At 46.1% G+C, this 17,973-nt stretch overlaps 1 protein-coding gene across 2 annotated transcripts in view; it reads right to left on the bottom strand.

Moving 5' to 3' along the window:
* LOC147727489 (alcohol dehydrogenase 1-like) overlaps positions 1 to 17,973 on the bottom strand; it is a 256,534-nt gene that overhangs the window by 26,634 nt on the left and 211,927 nt on the right. The window contains exon 8 of one of the 2 annotated variants that reach the window (XM_086961564.1): positions 5,236 to 5,374. In XM_086961564.1, coding sequence (XP_086817690.1) covers positions 5,236 to 5,374 — 139 coding nt within the window. Of the gene's footprint in view, positions 1 to 5,231; positions 5,375 to 17,973 lie in introns of those variants that run through there. The other variant, XM_086961565.1, reaches the window with a different exon arrangement.

Consider the following 17,973-nt stretch of genomic DNA (forward strand, 5'->3'; position numbering starts at 1 on the left):
AGAGGTTTCCTTCTGGGGTAGCTGTGAAGCTCTAGACTTTAGTATCCGATTGTCTGCGCACTTCACTCTTGGAGGCCTACTGATCTATAGGCCTCCGGGCTCAGAGGGCCCTTTTCTGCGGGATTTGGGTGATGCAATTACCACCAGGGCGGTCAGATTTGCACACTTTATGGTTCTGGGTGATCTGAATATACATCTGGACCAGGCAGATAATAAAGATACTCAAGTCCTGCTTGATGGGATCTAGTTGGCCCAGATTAACCAACGTGTCTGCCTCTCTACTCATCAAGGGGGACATATTCTTGATCCCATTTGTACTAATTTTCTGATTCAGCTAAAGGACCCTATTCCAGTCACCTGGTTGGACCATTTTATATCCTACTCTTCTTGGGAAGTGTCTAAGGCTGAGCCTTTGGTGCACCGGGTTATAAATCAGCCTTTGGCAAAATTGACTCCTCTGCATCTAATTTGGCCTTGGCCGCCTCTAAACCTAATCTGGTAGGTGAGCTTGAGGACCAAGTTGAGGGTTTTTCTATCTGGGTCTCAACTGCAGTTGCAGCCGTGGCCCCCCCTCGCTCAATCAGGCCAGCTAGAGAATCTCCATCTAAACCTTGGTTTAATCCCTCGCTCAAAGGCCTGACGCACAAATGTAAAATTCTTGAACGAATGTGGAGAAGGAGTGGCTACTGTCCTCTGGAGAAGAGCAAGTTTAGAGATAAGCAGAAGCTATATTATGCAGCCATCAAGACGGCTAAAAGGCAATTCTACTCAGATTGCATTGAAGCTGCCAATATTAACTCCAGGGAAATGTATGCGATTGTCCAAAGCTTTATATCTCCCGCTGCCCGAACAAGTGTGATGCCATCTTCACCTTCGTGGTGTAATACTCTTTCTAACTCTTTTAGAGATAAGATTTTAGCCATCCAATCAACCTTCACCCCAAGCAGCACTTACCTCTGGAGCCACTGGAGGAGCATTGTCCGAATTTAGGCCTGTTGGCCCATTGGAATGTTTTAAAATTCTTAAAGGCTTAAAATCAGGTTCCCCGTTAGACCCCTGCCCTGCTAGGATGCTGGCAGCAGTAGCAGAGGTCGTTAATGTAGAAGTTAACGCCATCATTAATCTTTCCCTCCGGAAAGCGAGGCTCCCTTTGGCCTGGAAGGAGGCTAAGATTCGGCCCCTTTTGAAAAAGCAGACATTAGACCCCCTTTGCCCAGGGAACTATAGGCCCATTTCCCTTCTCCCTACCTTGGCTAAAGTGTGTGAGAAGGTTGTATCTAACCAGCTCACCGAGTTTGTGGAGAGGAAAGCGCTTTTACATCCAGCGCAATCTGGATTTCGCTCATTGCAAAGGCACTGAAACAGTTCTGGTTGAGGTGGCAGAGGCTATACAGGACTGTCTGGGTGTTGGCGGGAGGGCGGCGCTTATTCTGCTCGACCTCTCGGCGGCGTTCGATACGGTCCAACATCCATTGCTTTTGTTTCGACTGGCCAGGATTGGCGTGTCGGGTGCTGTGTGGGGTTAGATTTGCTCTTTTTTAGAAGGGCGCTCCGAGCAGATCTGGATTCCACCATCTTCATCCCTTCCTCAGCCAGTTACAACTGGTGTCCCGCAGGGTTCCTCCCTTATTCCCCTTTTGTTCAACATCTATATGACTCCTCTGATATGTTTAGCAGAGGAGTTAGGAGCTAAGGTGATGGCCTATGCGGATGATACGCAGTTGCTTTTTACCTGGGCCAAAGGGGCGGACTCTGTATCTCAGGCCCAACACTGTCTCGCATCAACATTTAAATGGCTGGCGGGGGCACAACATAAGTGTAATGAGGGGAAAGCGGAGATTCTGTTGTTTGGTACATTTCCTTCAAACTTCAGAGAGCAGCTTTGGCCTTCTGCGTACCCCTGCCCGACCTCGATTGGGAAACCAGCAATAAATCTTTGTGTCTGGTTTGACGAAGATCTCTCCTTTGTAGTACACATTAAGAAGATGGCCGGTGGCTGCTTTGGCCTGCTTAAATCATTTAGAAGATTCTTTCCCCTTCTCCCAGCTGCGGCCAGACAAACCGTCATATGTGCACTGATTTTGTCGCGATTGGATTATGTTAACGCCCTTTTTGCTGGCATACCGGGCTACCTGTTAAAGAAGTTACAGGTGGTCCAGAACACTGCTGCCAGACTGTAATCAGGACGATCTGGCAGAGACAGTGTTCGTAACCAGTTGCGTTTATACCACTGGCTGCCTGTAACCACCAGAGTGAAATTTAAAATATTGATCATGGCACATCTCGGGCTGCATGGAGGTGGCCCACTCTATCTGCAGAGTTGTATTGTCTCTTATGTTCCTACGCGCCCTTTACGCTCCTCGTCCCTCTACCTTGCTCAAGTACCTCCCTTCAAGCATCAGAGGATGGGGGGCAGCTCTTTCTCAGTCAAAGCAACGGCTGCATAGAATGCCCTTCCTTGGTCCTGCGGTCCATCCAGGATCTAGCAGCTTTAAAAAAAAAAATTAAAAACATACTTATTTATCTGATTAAAACTGTTACACCCCGATGGTTCCGCGCCGGAACACTCATAAGTAACCGTGCGCGTAATACATTTTTATAACATAACATGTACGAAAGCTTTTTTCATTCCATAACGGGCCGAATTGCAATTTTGGGTCATTAAGAAACGCAAAACAGCCTTTTTGTATGTACAAATGCCAAAAACAGTCTGGATATTGCTTTTTCTACCCAAAAGAAAGCGTAAATTGTGACTGCAATTTAGGAAACGCAAATTAGGATTATTTATTTGTGATTCCTAAAGCACATGTACAAAGCATTTTCTAAATTTGAATTGTTCATTTAGGAAATGCTATTACCAACCACTCAAAGTCGGTGGTAACCATGCATACATTTTTTACTGTGACATGAAGCGCATAAATGCCCCTAGGACATATGTGCACTTACATGTGCACTACGAATTTTGGTTTGCCTCCATTGGGGCCGTAAGGCCCGAGACACCCTTGCATTTGTATTCCCTATTTGGCCCATAGGTATGAATGATGTATCATTGACTATTCACGATTTCCTAAAAGCGATTCCTACAGTGTAGGCATCGCTTTTAGGAAATTGCTAATTTTTTACATTTCATTTTGCAGTTCCTAAATAGCGATTCCTATAGAATTGTTTATTAGGAAAAGCTAAATGAGAATTTCGAACATCTGGACCATAGTCCCTTAAGTTGTTCCAGAACTCCCATAGTATGATGAAGTGGCCAGCAGATACTCCATCTGATAGTCCCTATCATGTTAGTGATATCTCGTATAAACATCCTTCTATCAGAACTCACGTGTACATTTATGTACAAAGAGCACAAATAAGGATATAAAGGCAGACAACCCCTCTAACAGACACATACACAAATACAAGCACAGCCAAGGACATGCACAGTGGCATGCACATTCCTCTTGGACTCTCATCTTCCCAGTTTAGTAAAAGCCAATCTAGCATATTTGTAGTGCTTCCCCAAGACATGGATGTACTGCCAGACAGCCAGTTCCAGGGTTGAAAAGGGGACTCACCCTATCACTTGATGTGGAAATAGGCCTCTCATAGGCGGCATCATTTAGCTCTCTGAATCCTTAAGCAAGGAGAGGTCTTTGCAGAAGCACCCAGGGGCATATTACCAACAACTAGCGATGATTATCGCTATGTTGGCTTAGCGGCAATATAATTATCGCCGAGCTCTGCCGATTTTTATCGCAGATAAACCTTGCTATTATCAAGGTTTATCTCCAAAGCGATAAAAATCGGCCGAAATGCATGAATATCGCTGAAAAGTCAGCGATATTCATGCATTACCGAGCTAATGCTCTTAGCCATGTTATCCACCTACCATTGGATAACATGGCTAAGAACAGCTCTGGGCAGGCGTTAGTTTTTGGAGATATTCGCGCTTAGCGCGAATATTTCCAAAAGTAGGTAATAGGAGATAGCGATGTTAGTAACTGTTTCCAGTCGCTAACATCTTGGCACGCCCGCTTTGCATGTCATTAGCGATAAATATCGCTGACATGCAAAGCTGGCCCCAAGATGATCGCTATCTCCTTCTAGCTGCCGCTAACTGGTGTTAGCGACAGCTAGGTAATAGGGCGATAAAATTATCGCCGCTTTAGCGGGAAAAATTCCCGCTAAAGCGGAGATAAGGCCCTTGGTAATATGCCCCTCAGTCTGAAAGCCCAACACAGAAGGCAGGGAGAGTAAGAGGTAGTCGCAGGGACATGCACAGACACTGACACATTGCATGTGTTCACTGTCCAGCTTGGGTCAATGCATCGTATGTATTTTCAAGGGCAGGGTCTCGGTGAGAGGATGAGAATGTGGGTCTGGAAGCTGGATCAAGCTCTTGTCAGAAAAAAAGGTAAAAACATGTTTTCATCACCCTCTGTCCCAGTAAAAATCCTTTAATTGGCAGATGAGTCCCTTCTCTCACTTCTGTCACATATACAGAACCACAGACGCACGCGCACACACGCAAACACACACAGATGCATGCACCTACACACAGTTACTTTTAAGGCACATTGAAGAAACCACACATGCACCACATGTCTGTGTGTACTGGTCTTATGTACTCGTAGTATCAGACTACTGAGATCCTCTTCCTTCGTCTCTTCTCCCCTAGAGGAGCTCTGCATCAAAAACAAAGAAGGTGCCACTGCCCCTGCCAGTGACAGACACAATTACATTTGCTTACAGAATTGTGCTGTTACACACATTGGTGTGAAATGTGATTCAATTCCATGCCATTTTCAAGCACAGAACTGAGATGCAATTAATTACACTTGATGGACTACAACAGTATTCTATAGGCTATCAAAATGCCAATTGATGCTCCAAATTGAGGGCATCAGCAGCTGCCTTGAAATCGGGAACCCTTTAATAGTATTAGAAGTGGCTGTCTTATGTATTTTAGAGTGAACCTGCTTGTGAGATAATGTGCACTGAGACAGCTTTACTCAAAGTGGAAGCTGGCCCTCACATGGCTTCAGTCTTTTCCTGTGAGCATTACTTGGATCGGAAGTATTCACGGAAGTCGTAAGTTGCTGAATATTTAAAAATCGGCATCTAGTGACATTTTAATAAAAACTTGAACTCCAAGACATTCTTCATAATGCATTTCATTTTTATTGATGTGCCCTCTAACAGTAATGAACTATGTACTCACGCTGCTCTTTCCATTGAAGATGAACTTACCACTTTCCGCCACGCAACAGTTCAAATCCTTCATTGATCTGCTCAAATGGTAAAGTGTGAGTAATAAGTTCATCCAGTTTAAACTTCTTTCTCAAGTAGTCGGTTACTATCTGCGGGACGCTGTCTCTACTCTTGAAGCCTAAACATCAAGAAACATTGATAAAGTTAAAATATTGGTAGAGTGGTAGCTTACATTATATATCATGCAGATTTGTATAGCGTGCTCATCACCCATGAGGGTATCCAGGGGCATCACAGGTGAATGGATGGGGATATCCCTAGAGATTATTTGAAAAGTCAGGCTTTCAGCTTCTTGCTGAACTCTAGAAATGATGAGGAGGCTCCAATGTGCAGTGGGAGGCCGTTCCATGCTTTGGGGGAGATGATTAAGTAGGCTCGACCAACTTTGCTGCATTTGTGCATGCGGGGTGAGTGTGCCAGTGAGAGTTCCCTGAGTAAGATGTCTTGTGGATTGGTGGAAGTGTATGCGGCTTTTGAGTTTTGTATGTTTGTGTGAGGAGTTTGAATTGCCTGCGTTTGCATATGGGGAGCCAGTGGAGTATCCTTAGGTGTAGTGTAATGTGGGTGTGCCGTGGTAGGTTGAGGATGAATCTGGTCACTGCAGTCTGGTTGGTTTGGAATCTCTTCAGGAGCTGTTTGATGATTTCAGCATATAGTGCAATGCCATAGTCAAGTCTGCTGGTTATGAAGGCCTGTGCAACTGTTTTCCTGGTGTTATCTGGTAGCTACTTGTAGATTTGGCACACATCCTCAGAATATGGAAACAGGTAGTGACAACAGAGTTGATGTCAAGTTTGTTGTCTAAGGTTTCGTGCTTGGACAATGGGGCTGGGCGATCTGACCAGTACTGGCAGTTCTTTTGTTGTATGGAGTGTTGATGTGGAAGGGGACAATGATGTGGTTGGTTCAAGTGAGTGGCATACCTGCTCTGACCTTTAAACCATTGAGAGAGGTGAAAACATGTTCAAGGGTGTGTCTGGTGGGTTGTGTGGGTCTGGTGATGTGTTGCATCAGTCCGAGGTTCCCTAGGCTTTCGAAGAGTGTGCCTCAGTTGGGGTTCGTCTGATATTCCACGTGATGAAGGAGATCTTCTAGAAGGATGTATTCTTTGGATCGATGGTGAGAGGTGTGACAAAATCTGCAATGTTGTTGGTGAAGTTTGCTTATGGTTCGAGTGAATGGTAGATGAGGGTTCTAAGCATAGGGAGATTTTCAGTGATTTGATGGCTTCCTTTAAAATTAAAGCAATCCCTCCTCTGGGTCTGTGCTGGCAGTTTTGTCTTGCCATCTTGTATCCAATTAGGATGGCTATGGTGATGCAGGGTGCCATTGTTAAGGTCAGCCAATTCTCCGTAAGGAAGAGGAAGTCTGGGGCATTGTTATCCACTAGGTCGCAGATTTCCGTTGAGTGGTGGTAGAGGACCATGCATGCCATTGTGTCTGAGAGTACGTGTTTACTAGAGGGAGTGGGTTGTGTGCTGGGTATAGGTAGTGCAGCAGTAGTTTGGAAACAGGCGTCTCGGGTTGAGAGTATGGAGGAGCGCTGCTGAGTTTAGCTGGGGATAGGTCAGGCCTGGGTTTGTGGAGCTTGAAGCAGACAGTCGCAGACAGGTTTGCCTTTAGCACTCCAGTGGCGTGTCCTCTGTGTCTTCGCTGTGACCACACTGTGACCACCATTAAGTTTGTCCTCCGAGAGTTGTGGAGCCAAGGATGCGGTGGGTAGGGCTGGGGAGCTGCGCAGTCGTCAGGAGAGCAGGAAGGAGTGAGAGGTGTGAAGATCAGGTAAGGCGTGAGTGCATTAGGGAAGGGGCGCAGAGAGGGCAGGAAAGGGGAGCTGAAGGTGGCACACAGACAGAGAAAGCGGGCATAAACACCAAAAGCAGAGGAGCAGAGCACAGGCAGACTACAAAGGGTGAGAAAGAAGAGGTACAAAAGGTCCCAAAAGAGTGAGAGAGAGATAAATAGGCAGAAAAGGTCAACGTGAGAGGGAGATGTAAAATGCCAGACAAGGTTACATAGGGGTGAGAGAAAAAGAAAAGAAAGGTCGTAAAGAGAGAGGTGAAACATGGCACACGAAGTTACAAACAGTGGGCGAGTGAGAGGAAAAGGGACACTAGCACTAATAGATCGGAGAGAGTGCAAGAGCGGACAGAGAGGTCAAAAGGAGAGAGTGAAAATGGCACAAAGAGGTCACAGAAGGTCACAAAGAGAGAGGAAAAACAGCAAAGGCCACAGATACAAGCAAGCATTTGCAATGCAATGGGTCTTTTATTAACGCAAGTTTGAGCAATTGGCATTGTAAATGAAAATGCCTATTATTTATGTTTTGGGTTTTAAAACATAAATATAAGGCATTGCCATTTACAATACTAATAGCTTAAACTCTCGCAAATGTGAGACCTATTACATTGCAATAAGGGCCTCCTCGACCACTTGTTAGATTGTAAATATCAGAGGAAGAGACTGGCCTGCGACGTCTTCAAAGTAGTGATAAATAGTGCAGTAAAGAAGATGTGTAAGTGTTGTAAATTACACAGACACAAAGTGTGAAGTTAAAGTTACATATGTTCTAAGCACTCCAACACCTTTAGCTCTGTGATTACACTGTCGTACTCAGGAGGAAGAATGGGGGGGCTATTGCAAGCCCTCTGCGTCATTTGAGCGTGCAGAGTGGCACTGCATAATGTCAGTGCTACCTTTGGCCTAATAAAAAACACTCCAGCTGCAGTAGGGCCCTGGTATCACCTCCTGGTGCAGGGCAGGCTGTGCTTTATGGCAGGCATGGAGGGATGGTCATGGCTGCAGCTCTGGCCTCGTACAGTGCCCCTACTATTACTAGTGAGCAAGAGGCGCTGAGGTGGTGTTATTGGTATTGGTGGTGGTGGTATTGGTATTGGTGGTGTTGGTATTGGTATTGGTGGTGGTGGTATTGGTGGTGGTGGTATTGGTGGTGCTGGTATTGATGGTGGTGGTATTGATGGGGGTGGTAATGGTGTTGGTGGTGGTGGTACTGGTATTGGTGGCGGTGGTATTGGTATTGGTGGTGGCATTGGAGGTATTGGTGGTGGTAGTGGTGGTATTGGTGGCTGTGGTATTGGAGGTTGTGGTGGTACTTGTAGTATCGTGATGCTGAGCCTTGCATTCACACAGTGTTAAGTTGACATGAGCATATTAGAAGTTTAAACGCCATTCTTCCTTTCTGCTGCCTTTTCCCCAAGGCGCACATTTTATTAAATGTTTAGATTTTGGCAGAGTGTTTTGTTTCACACAAGAATAACATGTTTTTCTGTATTAGTAGCCTTGCTTGGTAAGCTTAGTCTGAACAGTGAGTGCCGAGGCCTTCAAGGTTATTGCAACACAGTGGTTGTTGTTCGGACTGATCAGCGCAAGTTCTAGACATACCACATATGCAGCTGTGGCCACCTCTGAGATTGGTGTGTTTTAATATTGCACTGCGTAGGCATGTGACGCACACTTGGAGAACAGTCGTGTGCTGAGAGCTTGTGCAGAATTTAATGTGATCCATTTCTGCTAATACCAGTAGTATGGGGCCGCCTATGTAATCCCAAGAGACCTTCTGTAGATATAAAATAAGCTACTAGCAAGAGAGGGTGAAATATAGGTATATTTTAAAGCTGTTTCCATTTAGCATTATAACATGCTTTCTCCCTTTGTATTTTATGGAATAGTAACTATGCTAATAATCTTGTTTCTAATAATATGTCTGCTTGTATTAGCTAAAATGCTGTGCATGAGAGCACAACGTTAAAAATAAATATTTCAAACTTGCACGTGTCTTCTTTTACTCTCTATTTTGGACTGGTATGAGAGTATAACGAAAGAGTGTTCATGTTTTCCACATTGCCTGAGGTAACCTAAGTCGCATGTTCTGGGTTGTCTAATCATTGGTATTTTGGAAGAGCCAATGTGACACTAAAGCTAGTTTTGTAGGGGATTTTGGGTACTAAGATGAGTTTTGACACACCCTAATTCCCTGAGGTCCCAAGTCTCTGTGCACAGTTCTGTCTAGGAGCAGAATCCCTACAACAGTAGTAGGGTATTGGTGGTGGTGGTATTGGTGGGGGTGGTATTGGTAGTGGTGGTATTAGTATTGGTGGTGTTGGTATTAGTATTGGTGGTGGTGCTATTGGTATTGGTGGTATTGGTATTGGTGGTGCTGGTGGTAATGGTGGTGGTGGTAGTACTGGTATTGGTGCTGGTGGCAGTATTGGTGGTGGTGGTATTGGTGGTGTTACTGGTATTGGTGGTGCTGCTATTGGTATTGGTGGTGGAATTGGTGGTATTGGTGGTGGTAGTATTGGTGGTGCTATTGGTGGGGTGTTATTCTTGGGGGTGGTATTGGTGGTATTTATGGTGGTGGTGGTAGTATTGGTGATAATAGTGGTGGTATTGGTGGGGATGGTGGTATTGGTGGTGATATGGATAGTGGTGGTATTGGTGGTGGTGGTGGTGGTAGTGATATTGGTGGTATTGGTGGTGGTATTAATGATGGTATTAATGGTGGTATTGGTGGTGGTGGTATCGGTGTTGGTGGTATTGGTATTGGTGATGGTGGTATTGGTGGTGGTGGTGGTATTAGTGGTGGTGGTTTTGATGGTGATATTGGTGGTGGTAATATTGATGGTGGTGGTATTGGTGGTGGTGGTATTGGATTGGTGGTAATGGTGATGGTGGTATTGGTGGTGGTGGTATTGGTGGTGGTGGTGTTGGTATTGGTGGTGTTGGTGGTATTGGTGATGGTGGTACTGGTGGTGGTGGTATTGGTGTTGATGGTTATGTATTGGTGGGATTGGTGGTGTTGGTGTTAGTATTGGTGGTGGTGGCATTGGTGGTGGTGGTATTGGTGGTGGTGGCGGTGGTGGTATTGGTGGTGGTATTGATGATGGTGATATTGGTGGTGGTATTGATTTTGGTATTGGTGGTGGTGGTATTGGTGGTGGTGGTATTGGTGGTGGCTGTATTGGTAGTGGTGGTGATATTGGTTGTGTTATTGGTAGTGGTAGTATTGGTGGTGATATTGATAGTGGTATTGGTGTTGGTATTGGTGGGGGTGGTATTGGTGGTGGTCTTGGTAGTGATGGTATTGGTGGTGGCGGTGGTATTGGTGGTGGTATTGGTGATGGTATTGATGGTGATGGTAGTATTGGTGGTATTGGTGGTGGTAGTGGTATTGGTAGTGGTGGTATTGGTGGTGGTGGTATTGGTGGTGGTATTTGTATTCATGGTGGTGGTATTGGTGGTGGTATTGGTGGTGGTGGTATTGGTGGAGGTGGTGGTATTGAAGTGGTGGTTTTGGTGGTGGTATTGGTGGTACTGGTGGTGGTGGCATTGGTGTTGGTGGTATTGTTGATGTTGTTGTTAATTAAACAGGCTTTTTAAAACAACCGTCAGGTGGTTTTAGTGCAGAGGAAATGTAACACAGATGTGCTGTTGCCAGCTTCAGTCCATTAGCACAGGATAATGTGCCTTCTGGATTTCACATGATTTAATTAGCTAATCATTTCTAAATGCATTTTACTTGGGGGTGGGGGTTTGAAACAGACACAAGATTATGCTGGGTTTAAAGTCATTTAAAGCAGGCGCCTGTGTTATGGGTGCAGCCATGCTGCTTAAAAGAAGACAAGCAGTTTCAGCTGAAGCAGGGCATGTCTGGCCTCAGTAAGAGAAACTCAATAAAGTAAATAGTGCTTACAGACCAAATAATAGGTTCCGTGTAAAGACCAAAGTAAAAGGGCCAGTAGCCATGGGAGGTTACAAATGAAGACAAGGCCATACTAAGGAGGGACTAACAAGCCCATTAACGAATCTAAATGCAGCATTAATGAAAGACAATGACACAAGCCAATGGAAAATATGGGAGGAGAGTGGGCGCAGCTTCTCTCCCATACTCTACTGCAGCAATCTCACAGAGTGTGCAGTGCGTGCGCGCTGCCGCTAGCCTCGATCTAAAAATGGCACAAGAAGGCGAGAGAGATAATGAGATGGTGAAGGATCTCGAGGCACTGGAGCAGGGTGCTAAAGGGCCTTGACTGGTCAGATGGCTGGTCACAGGTAAGTCCAGGGAGGCTGGGCCTAAGTGCCTGCTTAATGGGTTGAAGCTCTGCTCTCGTTGCTTTATGCTTGCCAAAATTTAACCAGAATTCCCAATTTCTCCTTTTACTGTTTCAGAGACCTGATTATGTGCACTAGTACAAGGATGAATATTATTAATATTATGTAACTTAGAGAGCGCGCGGCTCTCCCAATTGGAGTGTCCCAGCGCTGTCAGCAGATAGAGCAGGGTGGGGTGAGTTGTCGGATTCCGCAAGGTACTAAGGAAGACTAAAGAGCCATGTCTTCAAGGATTTCCGGAAGCTAGATTCTGAGTTGGACTTTCTGATGTGTTCAGGCAAGGAGTTCCACAGAGTAGTGGTTTTGACGGGGAGGGACCTCCCTTCTGTTCTAGCCTTGGCAAAACGAGGGGTGAAAAGGAGTTCAAGGTGATTGGATCTTAGGTTTCTTGTTCGATGGGATACACGGATAATTCTTTTCTGTAGATAGTGGGGGCCCACTCCATTTATTGCCCTGTAAGCAATAGTGAGCGTCTTAAATTCCGTTTTTTTTTCCACAGGCAGCCAGTGTAGACTACTTACATGGGGAGATATGTGATACCTTACCAGGACATTTCTGATAAGCCTTGTGGCTGCATTCTGTATTATTTGCAGTTTCCTGAACAGATAGGCTGGTAAGCCCAGATATAGACGAATTATCTTAGTCTGGTTGTGATGTTATAAGTGTGTGGACAATTGTTTTCCTACAGTCCATTGGTAGGAGGTTGGGAAATCTTCGCAATGCCTTCATTTTCCAGAAGCAGGACGAGGACACATGTCCTATTTGGGTTCTGCATGAGAGGGTGTTGTCACATTTGAAACCCAGATTCCTGGCTGAGGACACAGGAAGTGGAGGAGGATTGAGCTGTAAAGGCCATACAGATCAGAATGGGGGGGAAGGCTGATTAAAAAACAATGTCAGCATTCAGCCATAGACAATTCCTAGTCATCCAGGCTGATGTATCTATCAGACACTGCTTAAAGTTTGTGAATGCTGCCTCCGAATGATCTTTGAAGGAGAACACAGCTGGGTGTCATCAGTATATGAGATGACACTTACGCCATGTTGCTCTACAAGTGGGCTAGGGAGGGCAAGATAAATGGTAAAAAGGGTTGGGCTAAGAGCCGAGCCCTGTGGCACTCAACAAATCACGGGGCGAGGTGATTAGACATGAGGATTTAGCCTTGTTCTCCGGGACCGTCCCTCAAGAAAGGAACTGAACCAGGCCATGGTGGTCCCATTTACTCCCAGTTGCCTGAGCCTGTCAAGCAGGATCTTATGTGACTGTGTCAAACGCTGCTGACAGGTCAAGCAGCAACTGCATTACACAACTGCCCTTATCTAAGGTTTCCCGGATTGTTTCAGCTACCTCGAGCAGAGCTGTCTCAGTGCTGTAGCCAGCTCTAAATCCGGACTGAGAATCTTGTAGTAGTTTGGTAGTCTCTAGGAAGTTGGATAGCTGTTTCTGTACTTCTTTTTCAAGGATCTTGGCTGGTGCTGGCAAAAGGGAGATGGGTTTGAATTTTTCAGTTCAGCTGGATCTGCATCCTCTTTCTTGAGGATAGGTTAGACAAGTGCCGTTTTCCAGATGGACCGGTAAGTGCCTGATTGTAGACATGCGTTCCAAAGCAGATTTAGTGGAGGGTTAATCAGAGGGGCAAGTAGTTTAAAAAATCTGGCAGGGCAGGATCCATCGGGGATCCGGATTTAATTTTTTTCAACTGCCTGATTGAGGTTTCGGGGTTAAAAAGGCTGAATTCCAACCAGGTATGTGTGTGTGGTTGGGGAGGTATGTTGGGGGTATCTGTTTCAGTAAATTAGGCGTAAATGTCTTGACTTTTTTCTTGAAAAAAGATCGAAAGATTCTCAAAGAGAGTATCAGACTAGGTTATATTGCTTTTCATTGTCCCTGGTTTCAGGAAGTCTTGGACAATTTTGAAGACTTCTTTTGTCGAATTGTCTGATTGTTTCATTTGGTTGGCAATATAATCCTTTATGGAGGTGCATTTTAGTCGATGAAATAGTTTTACTGCTTTCCTGTAGGTGTTTTTAATCTCAAAGCTGTAAGGTGTTGCCCCAATTCCGCTCAAGCTTTTTACAACAGCTTTTTTCTGGTTGTAGTTCTGGCATGAACCAAGGGGCTGAGGGTTGATTCCTGGCTAATTTTCTAGCTTTCATGGGGGCTATTTTATGTATTGCAGAGGTGACCCAGTGATTTAAAGTTGCCGCATCACTGTTAGGTCCTCCAGTAAATAGTAAGGGGGTGTTAAGTAATGCCGGGCCCATGGTTTTGAGGGTGACTTTCCTCCAATTTCTTTGGACTTCGCGTTTGATTTCCCTATGGCTATGGCATGAGGCGGAGGGTAAGTTGAAAGGGATCAGACTGTGGTAAGACCATGCAAGAGGGATGGGGTTCTCTGTCTTTAAGGTTGAGATATTGGTAAAAGTAAGTTCCAATATGTGGCATGCCACAAGTGTAGGCATAGAGAGCAATCGGTTGAGGTTTAATCCTTTGAGTGTGTCATCTAATTGAGAGGCCAAAGGACATTGCATGTTATCCATATGAACGTTAAAATCGTCCAGGACTAAAAAGTTTGCGTATTTCAATGAGCGGTCAGCGATCATGTCGCAGATATTCCATAACTCAGTGGGTTTGGACCCCGGAGGTCTATAGACCAACATTCCTGCAATGGAGAGAGTTGGGGAAATTGTAACATTAAAGGACATTGCTTCTAGCAAGTCAGTGGATGCTAATTTGCACTGGGATTTATTGCAAGTGTGAGCTTTTTACAGCATTTCTCTTTCAGCAATCGAATATTTCCCAACAGTAAACATCAAGACCATTTATGGGAACAATATAGTTTTAGAACTGCCTTAAGCCACGGACGACAGTTTTGAGATTGTCGTAAGTTTAAGAAAGCCCTGGAATGCTGGCCTGACTTTTCTGAAAACTGACGTAAACCAGGAAAGAAAAACTCCGGTAGAAACAAATGGAGCAAACAAGCACACACGTTTACAGTATGTAATATGGCGCTCTAAAGAGCTCCTCGAAGCAACTTGCCAACCCCTTATTTTAAGTAACCTGCCAGCTATGTTCATGGAACATACCTTTTAGGCTTTTTCAGAGCTTTTCTTGCACATTCTACTTTTGATCTGCATCAGAAACGTGACAACAACGTCATTTAGGGTTAAACAGCCACAAAAGAAATATGGGATATTGCACGTCTGCCCATCCTGTGGATTTTGTTTAGAAAGTATTATTGCAGTAGAGCACAGAGAACAATTTCGGTAGCCCCCTGCAGAATGCTAAAGTATAATCAATCTGACCTGATATCCCTGGGGCACACAGGCCATCAGGGCAGAGTTTTCTCACAATGGAGTTAGCTTTGGTTTGGAGAATTTGGCGGATGGTGCATTTTTTTTCTTTATTGGAAGAGGCTAAGCATCCACCAAAATAGGGGCTAAGAGAAAAAACCAGCAGCAACCAGCACTCCCATACGGCCACACAGCTCCAGGGAGGAAAAGGTCAAAGTGCAGGACTCCAACCTGCACCCAGGAACACATGGGGCACCTCCAAGACCAGCCCGAGGCCTTCCACCGCAGCAGCAGCGCATCTTCCCGACCGGCCCAGCCACAGAAAGACGCGCCGTCCGACCCGGAACAGACCGGGAAAAGGGGTGCCCCAGCAACAAATGGCCAGCCACCAACCAAAGTGGTTCCCGGCAAGTCCGGCAGACCAGGAGACCGCATAACAGGGCGTCGAGGACAATCCAGCAGCCCGACATATACATCCAAAGTGCAATAGGTAAGTACACCCAGCAAAATCCTCGTCCTATTCTGTTGGAGGACAGAAAAAAGAACAGGCTGAATGCTGGGTTGGTACAGCTTATGTACTCCCAGCGGGAGGGGGTGGGGCTGAGCTTCCCAGCATTCTTTTGTTTTGTTTTTTCTGTCATGGAGATCGTTATCTCCACTTTGTAAGGAATGGGACAAGGACAACGGGACCAGGAGTAATAAAGATTACTGGTAACTAATGGGGCATCAGCAAGTGGGGGCAGTGTGTTCCTGTAATCCTCGCCCAGGGAAAATCCTTGGAGGTGCAGCCTCAGGGGTGCAGTTAGTACGCTCACAGCGGCTGTTTGCCTCTATGTCTCTAATAAGGCAAAGGCACTATAAGTCTTCATTTGTATGGGGGCACTTCCCCTCCAATGTAGGAATGCCCACAGTGATTTCCCCAGTGCAAAATATGTTCCTCGTGATCCCTATTATACAAAGGTCTACATAAGCTTCTGTAGACCCTTGTGTAAGTCTGAAAACAGCAGCCATTAAAACCACTTGTGGCCCCAGGGCTCCGTCTATATTATGACCCAGATGTGCACGATAACATCATCGTATCTGGTGTCCATCTTTTGCACATTGCCCCCATGCACTGTTCATCTGCATGAGGGGGTGAGCGACCCAGCACTGAACGTTCATCTCTCTGAGAAGATGTGTGTGGGTGCATCATAATGCCTGAGCAGAAGGGGACTTATGGAGCACTACTCCATGGCTGTGCCCCCACCATGACATATAAAAGCTATTGTGACCTTGATGCAAGCCCACCCTGCCACCACCAGCTTCACCATCTAGGATGCAGCTCAGACCTAGAGGTGGTTACAACTAAAATAAATGAGCGCAGCCAACACCCCTTTAGAAGTGAGGGCAGGGTCTTAGTCATCCTTAAGGGGTTGTTCAAACATGGGCCGTGCTTACTCATGTTTTCAGAAGAAGACTTATTTTTGAGTGTTTACTTTAATGTTGTTTCACCGCTCCCCCTGTTTTCCTTTTCGGGTAGATTCCCTGAATGGGTCAGCCCATAGTAGAGTTTCCTCTTTACCAACCTGCAGCCATTTCAATGTTGTTTTAAGTGTTTGAGCCCATGTATGTGTTTTTTCCTTTCCAGTTCATGGGCTGTCAATGTCATTGCATTGCTACGTCAGGCAATTGTTTTTTTTTTTCTGCCCTAGGAATGTGGAAGCACTTGTTCCTCACCACACATCCAGGCTGGCTTCTAGGAGCCTTTCCAAGTAGGAGAGATCAACTGTGTGCCACCACCACGAAAGGCACAGAAAAACCCCAAGGTACAATTTACAGGCCCTTCCATGCAGTTTATCCTTCCTTGGCTAGTGGGCAACGGGATGAACTCAACAGTGTCAATCGCACCTTTTGGGCTGACTCCCGTCTGTAATCTTTGTGAGGTGCACCTTCTACAGTGTTTTGAATGCACTGTAGGTGGAGACAAACTTGCAATTGTATATTTTTTTTATTCTAGTGATTCAATCAATCAATCAATCATAGACATTTATAGAGCGCTCTACTTACCCGGAGGGTCTCAAGGCGCTAGGGGGGGGGGGGGGGGGGTGCTGCTACTGCCCAAACAGCCAGGTCTTGAGCTTCTTCCTGAAGGCGAGGTGGTCTTGGGTCAGGCGCAGGTCGGGAGGGAGGGTCTTGGCGGCCAGGTAGGAGAAGGACCTTCCTCCTGTTGTCGTTCTTCGGATGCGGGGGACGGCGGCGAGGGCGTGACTGGCTGATCGGAGGTGTCGTTTGGGAGCGTAGAAGTTGATGCGGTTGTTGAGGTAGCTCGGGCCTTGATCGTGGAGAGCTTTGTGTGTGTGGGTAAGGAGACGGAAGGTGATTCTCTTGTTGAACGGGAGCCAGTGCAGGTCTCTTAGGTGTCCGGAGATGTGGCTGTGTCGTGGGATGTCGAGGATGAGTCTGGCTGAGGCGTTCTGGATCCGTTGGAGTCTCTTCTGGAGCTTGGTGGTGGTTCCGGCGTAGAGGGCGTTGCCGTAGTCCAGTCGGCTGGTGACGAGGGCCTGGGTGACAGTCTTCCTGGTCTCGGTGGGGATCCACCGGAAGATTTTCCGTAGCATGTGCAGGATGTTGAAGCACGACGAGGAGACGGCGTTGACTTGCTTGGTCATGGAGAGGGAGGAGTCCAGAATGAAGCCCAGGTTGCGTGCGTGGTCTGTCGGTTTGGGTGCGGTTCTCAGGGCGGGGGGCCACCAGGAGTCGTCCCAGGCGGAGGGCGAGGATCCCAGGATGAGGACTTCCGTCTTGTCCGAGTTCAGCTTCAGGCGGCTGGTCGACATCCACTCGGCTACCTCTTTCATTCCTTCGTGAAGGTTGGCTCTGGCGGCGGCGGGGTCGTTGGTAAGGGATTGTAAAGTAAGTAAGGAGTGCAGTCTTCCTCCTAAAAGGCAGAGGAGATGGTCTCTGCTGGAGGCTTCTAGGACCACCTGCCATACCCTAAATAACCCCGTAAGTATTGAGTAACTCCTCTATCACACATCCACCATCTACTTCTCTCCTTGAGAGAAAGCATCTACGAGTGCTCCAAAGAACGCATTGAATGATCAGATAAAGGGACTGACTAAATGTAAAATCCGGGGACAAACTCTTCCTGAGCACAAAAAACTGTCTAGATGTGAATAAAGCTGGTACCTTGCCGAAAATAAAGAATAAACAAATTCTGGTGGATTGCCCTAACACCAAGGATTCTTCTACAGCACTAGTAGGATAATCAGATAAATCAGTTTAGGTTCTAGGTTTTACAGTTGCTTGCCA

This window comes from Lissotriton vulgaris, chromosome 3_1 (assembly GCF_964263255.1).
Source record: "Lissotriton vulgaris chromosome 3_1, aLisVul1.2, whole genome shotgun sequence".
Taxonomy (NCBI): Eukaryota; Metazoa; Chordata; class Amphibia; order Caudata; family Salamandridae; genus Lissotriton; species Lissotriton vulgaris.